General features: G+C 34.7%; 1 protein-coding gene across 1 annotated transcript; it reads right to left on the reverse strand.

Annotated features, from left to right (window-relative positions):
- Positions 1–5,196: 5,196 nt before the first annotated feature.
- LOC133198646 (uncharacterized) lies at positions 5,197–6,413 on the reverse strand. The gene is made up of 2 exons (XM_061334688.1): positions 6,388–6,413; positions 5,197–6,277 (listed from the first exon to the last, which is right to left on the reverse strand). The coding sequence occupies exon 2, from the start codon at positions 6,275–6,277 to the stop codon at positions 5,240–5,242; it is 1,038 nt and encodes a 345-aa protein (XP_061190672.1). The 5' UTR covers positions 6,388–6,413; the 3' UTR covers positions 5,197–5,239.
- Between the last annotated feature and the right edge of the window lie 208 nt (positions 6,414–6,621).

The following is a 6,621-nucleotide window of genomic DNA, read 5'->3' on the forward strand; positions in this document are numbered from 1 at the left end:
ATTATTCACACTCTAAAGCCTATAACTTCATCAAAACTTCAGACGTTACGTCACTTTGATATCTTTTTTATTTGGGGATAACATATCTATGTATACTTCAATGGTGCCAGGTGATATCATACACATTGTGAAATATAAGATCATTAAACCTTTTTTTCAGGTGATTCCCGTCTGATGGATTGGTGTAGGTGGGGAGAGAGCGTAACTATGGACCAAGTAACATGTCAATGTTATGAATAGAATTCAAATGAATCTAGAAAAATCTAGAGCTATTCATAGCTGGTGGATCCTATAATTCACTATATGAGACCTGAAGTCATCGAAAGCTACCATTTTTCTTTCTGATTGATTGATTGTGAATTGTTTTACCTTGTATTTGAGAATCTTTAACCATCGGTGTTATTTCAATGTAGATCTATACTGGGCACTCAGGGCAATTAAAATTTGAAAGTTCTTACTGTGCATTGGCCAACTGTGACACAGGACAGAGATTTTAAAGATTTCATCAAAGATACATGAATCTCACTTCTAATGATCAATACATCTGGTTAGGTATTCAGCGTGGAGAACGAGAGTCGAACCCTGGCCTCCAAATCATGAAATTTTTTTTTAAGATTAAGTCTGCACAGACCCCAAAAAGCCATTATGAATTGAAGTAAAGGTATGACCGGATCGATTTCAAGATGAACTTTGTTTTTTTTTTTGTTTTTTTTTTTTTTTTTCCCAGAGATACTGCATTTCTTTGCACATAAAGGTACATGTATACCATTCTTTAAATTTTGAAAATATTTTAATAAGATTTTCTAATATCAAAATAATTTTTACACATTTTAATTAAACAGTGCTAACTATACGACGTTTAATTTAATAAAAACACCCACAGAATTGAACAGAGATTAGATTTATAAGACAAATTAAGGTGGCAGAAGTATATTTTGAATAAGAAGAAAATTATCAAAATCTACGCATATGTAATATTAAATATATTGAAACTTTTTCATGGTAGCCTAGTGGTAGAGCATTCGCATCGTGATCGGGAGGCTTAAATTGGGTTTGATATCGTTTGCCGTACCAGGTCAAATATAAATATAAGTAAATATAAGTAGTGATTGTTCCTTCGCTAAGAGCTCAGCACGGGAATCGAAAGTTGCGGGTCTTTCAGATGAGACCTATAAAAACCGAGGTTCCTCGTAACGGTAGGCGTTGGCTCGATAAAGAACCCTCACTGCTCAATGGCTCTGAGTTCCGAGTATAGGTCTAAATTTGAAGCCCTATACTGGATGTGGTGACGTCTCTATTTGAGAGAAATGTTCTCGAATGGGACTTCAAACAATATACTAAGTACATGTACTATCAATCCATCATGGAGACATTTTTACATCATTATACTGCTAGGAAAAATTTGTGTCGTTCTCAAGTGAATTTTTAAAAAAAAATATTTCTATTATAAACTTTTTGCCAAAATTTGAAAAAATATAAAACAAGTCATAAAAAAAAACTAGCTATTTTTAGCCAGAAAATTTGCATATTTTGATCCATATCCTAAGATTTAAATCACTGGCTTAAGTTTTACTTATTTTATAAAATTGCAAGATATTTTCAACCGATTAGGAATCACATTTAAAACTCTAATATGGTGTAAATTTGCGTGTAGTTAGGGTAACATTGAAAAAAAATCACTCCAAAAACCATTGTCAATCGAAGAACAGACGAGATTGACAAAAGATTTTGAGGGTGAAGAGTTTCATTTTTACCATGAACTATATGCAATATTTAAAATATTATACGAAAATTTTTACACAATTAAATCTTACTGCATCAATTTTGTGTAGTCAGCATTCTTTTTATAACACGTCTTCAAGCAACACTGGTCGCCCGCGTGGTGCAGTGGTTAGAGCGTTCGCTCTAGAGTCGCGAAGTAAGGAGTTGATCCTTACGTCGCGGGTTCGAATCCCACTGTGGGACGTGGAGACCGGTTCTTCGGAGGAGACCGTACAAACCGAGGTCCCGTATCGCAGAAGGTGCTGGCACGAAAAAGATCTCTCACTGCTCAATGGCCGTAAGTGCCGAGTGTAGGACGAAATTTGCAGCTCTCCACCGGCAGTGGTGGCGTCTCCATATGAGTGAAAAATTCTCGAGAGGGACGTTAAACAAGATACAGTCAATCAACCAATCAATCAATACTGACTGTTACTATGCGGGGGGGGGGGGGGGGGGGCTGGTTGCATTATTCAGATTGTAATAGAGCTATTATAAAGATTTTGTTCTCGACAAATCAGATTAATCTTCTCTGTATGAATGCATAATATTAAAAAAATATATTTTGGCCTACCTCAACTTTGTAATACTCCAAATATAAATCTTCTTTTAATGTTCAAGTCAAACAATGGTTTACGTGCATTAGTTATAAAGATATAAAGAAAAAAAGTATTTTCAATATTTAACAGATTACTTTTAAAGATTTTGAAATTTATATCTCGTCCAAGCTAAGCATTGTTAAGGCAGCGCACATTATATATAATATATTAACGATCGAACTGGAAATATTTATATCTTTCAGAAATCAAATATTCTGTTCCATCGTATTTAGAAAAAATTAAAGATACGTATTTGAGCTAATTTTAAGTAGCAGTCGCATATCTTTACTTTGTGCATAATACCTGAAAATATTTTTATCCAAACATTCGTCTTAACTTCGATTGTTTGTACGTTGTTTTACGTACCATTCGAGAATTTTTCACTCATATAGAGACGGCGAAGGGCTTGAAATGTAGACCTTCACCCGGCACTCAGGTCTATTTAGCAGTGAAAGATTTTTGTCGTGCCAACGCCTGTAATGAGACGGGGCCCAGATTTTTAAGGTCTCATTCGATAAACCCACTACTTCCACTTCAAAGTGTCTAGCGCTATAGAGTAGGGAAAATCGCTACGTATTCTCTATCGACCTAGGTCAGCCGGAGGTTGATCAAACTATCTTCCGATCATTTGACAAAGATGCTTCTATGTTCATATAAGTACATATAACGAAGTTCTTTTCGGAATATCTTTTTCGATTTAATAATTTGTTTTTTGAATTAATGGAATTCTTTCTTAAATTAGGGAAAATAGTATAAATATATTTTTCTTTATTATTTGTGAAAATTCGAATATTGTTTAATTTCTTAAAAGTCAAAACTTTGGCTGTAATTGATCTCTCCCATTTTAATTGGTTTGAAAACGGACACATTGAATATCAAGGAATATTGAACCTTTACCTAAATTTTGTTTATCGAGTGTATCATTTCATTATTTGTATACAGGGAAATGAAGTCCTTCTTAGTTAATTCGTAATTCCATATGCAGTGTGTCAACTTTAAGAAATTAAAATTGATAAAAGAGCAATTTCTGGAACTTAAAACATTTTTAACCCAGGTATTTTATCAGGTAAGAAAGGTCGGTTACACAGAACCATTGAACTTATTTATGGAAAAACACTCGTATAAAAATGCCTTTTAAAAAGCTTTTTGAAACCTGAAGTGTTTTCTTTCATTATTTGGTTTCCCTCATTTATACTGGGTGAAAGCAAACCTTATATCCCTTTCTGGTTCTAGATGATACAATCGTAGACAAAGCTTTTTAACTGAAGATAATCCGTCCTCTGAGCATAAATTTTAAAACTACCCTTTATCTATCATATTTGAGTATTACATAATTTTGACAAGATATAGACACCAACATCGTTTTATTTTAATATAACTTGAAGGAGTGCAGTATATGGTACTAAAAGCCGATTTTTTTTTTAAATAAAAGCATAAAATAAATCAGGTTTCAGTACGAATACTAGATATGAATCTACTTGTCATCATTTGAGACGTTGAAGGTATTCGCCTATTTTTTTTTTTCTTTTTAAAGTTTCCCGAGTTTTTGAAATGAAATAGTGGTGAACACAATAGACGAACAATAGCCACAGTTGATGACGATACGGCACACAGAAAAGCATTTCAATTCTATGTAGATTTACGGCTGACAACTCTTCAGACTTTTCACAACAAAAGACCAACAATATAAAAATGCCACTTGATCTTGAAATATAAAGATAACACTGGCATCTTTAAAGCTAAAGTTTTGACTTAAAGCCCCATGTGATTTCAAAATATACATGTATATGAATCAACGGCTATTGGCAGTAATGATAGACGGCATTAAAGCAGACAATCAGAGAACTGTTTGTGAGAATGTCTGTTGGTTTTATATGGCAAGCGTACAGCGATAGATTATTCAAAGCATTAGAACGTCTCTCGCATTAAAAATCTGTTTTAGTGCAGGCTGACCTAACTTATTTTTATAAATTACCAAAGAAAATAAAACATAAGATTGAAAATGACATTTTGACGGCATAATCTGCACGGTAATTTAATACAATTAATGAAATAAAATACTTTTATTTGCACATTTGGGCATATATTTACGGGAAATTTGATAGGTATATACGAGAATAAAGTGCTAACAATTAGTGAAAATTTCAGAACACAGTGCTGATTATTTTTTATTATTATATTCAATAAAGAATGACCCCTATGTTCTCTATATAGAGACACAGTGTTCATAATTGATATTTGCTACTCCGAAAAATATTGACGGTTATTTAATTTTAACTATTGACCGTCAAAGGGAGTTTTTCAGACAATACTATTGATTTTGATTCTGATAAGTAGATTGGTTTATTGATACTATTTTATTGTTTTTTTCATATAACAAAACAATTATTGACTGGAGTTGACGGAAACTTTGATTATGTTACCCTCCAAGGGATGAAATATTGCTGCAGATTGTAGTGTTGGTTATTTTTACTATTGCCAACTTGTCAACGATTTAAAAGAACAACCTTTGTGTATTGAAATATAATGACGTTTGGAAATATTACATAGCATTTTATGCAAGGATAATGATTTGCAGAATCGCCCTCGGTTCGTTATATTCACCTTTTCATTGCGTATTCTCTCTCCCTCTCTCTCTTCGTGTAAATGAATATTTGTATATTGCTGTTTTACTGATATGCAATCATATTGAAAATTTTTCATCTGCAATAAACAGAGTGCAACAAAAATTTAATCCTTCTTCAGCGAGTGTTTTTTACTTTTAAATACGTAAATCAAAAGATATCGAAAAATGTAAGGTCACTATGTGATCTAGGAATGAATAAAAATAGAAAAAAAATGCAAGAATCTATATACCTTTATTTACATTATCTTTTGTTCAATTAAAACAAACTTGAGGTTCTTCCGGTTCTTGATGTGAATGTATCGTCCATCCTATTGCTGCGTGGCATAAGCGACATAGTTCTCGACGATCCGGTGTTAGTAGAATCGAATCCAGGTAAATAGCTCCGGAATCTTCTTCCGAGGCGTCTGCCCATCATTCTACCAAGTCGTCGTCCTTGACCTCGACTCCTACCCAATGACCTCATCATACCCATGTCACGCATTCTAGACATTGATCTTCCCATTGACATACCTCTTCCGGGGAATGAGTTTGTAGAGTCAAAGCTATCCATGAAGTTGTTTGACATGCTGTCTCCTTCTGAGCTGCGACGTGGGAAACCTGTCAGATCATTGAACAATCTGCCCTCCCCATTTTGAAACCTCCTGTTGAGGTTATATGATCCCATCCCTCTTGAGAAATAAGGTGGTCTTCTCAGTGAGTCCAAAAAAGACGAGCTTTGGGAATCAGATCCAGAGAAATCCATGTTATCTCTCTGTGAAGACAACAAATTTTGGTCCATAAGGTTATTGTCCAAAGTCGTTGGCAATCCTCGGTTAAAGTCTAGCATAAACCCACCATTGTTACCATCAGTTAAACCAGTTGATCTCAGGGAGGAATCTAAAAATCTGTTACCTCTCAAAAGTCCATTGGTCGTATCACCCATTCGGTTCAAATCGAAATCGGAACCTCGATTTGACATCCTTGAATCGCCTCGAAGTGTATCAAACATACTGGACGTCATTCCTTGTCGGTCCATACGTCCGAGGTCGAATGTTTCAGAGCCTGAACCGCTCATCAGTCCATTGCCTAAATCGAGAGAATTCAATGTTGACAGCCCATTTTGGTCAAACTGTCTGGAAAGTCCTAGATTGCTTCCTAAGCCGCGGAGATTGTTCAAGTCCAAGGAATCAGTAAAGGACGTCTGACTCGTTTGATCTCTTAAGTTTAATGGATCATAAATGTCATTTCGGTCTAACTGACTCTGTGCAGATGCTAGTGCCACTGCGGCGACGAGGAAGAACGTCTGCTTCAACATCTATGAATTAAAGATAAAAATAAAGGTTAAAAGAAAACTGAGGGAAAAATATATTTTATTTTAACCAAATAAAATATACATATTCTTTTTTTTTCTTAAATACTACGTACCTTTGGGTTTGCCAACAAGGGATGAAGGTGAACGACAATTTGGAACTCGCACCTGCAGCTCCTTATATACTAAAAACTGGAGTACGTCATCGTGGAAAATGAATTAATTGTGATTAATTGAAACCAATTTCCCCATCGTTTGATGTCATATTGACCTTTTTTTCTGTGATGGATAAAAGAGTTACATGCCCTCTGAACCGGAACCCACCTTTCGGATGGAATTAGGTCGCTGAT

Source organism: Saccostrea echinata, unplaced genomic scaffold (assembly GCF_033153115.1).
Source record: "Saccostrea echinata isolate AGI-Se365-2 ecotype Australia unplaced genomic scaffold, CSIRO_AGI_Sech_v1 ptg000033l, whole genome shotgun sequence".
NCBI lineage: Eukaryota > Metazoa > Mollusca > Bivalvia > Ostreida > Ostreidae > Saccostrea > Saccostrea echinata.

Coding starts and splice junctions, on each gene's coding strand:
- LOC133198646 (XM_061334688.1), bottom strand. CDS start 6,277: ATGTTGAAGCAGACGTTCTTCCTCGTCGCCGCAGTGGCACTAGCATCT.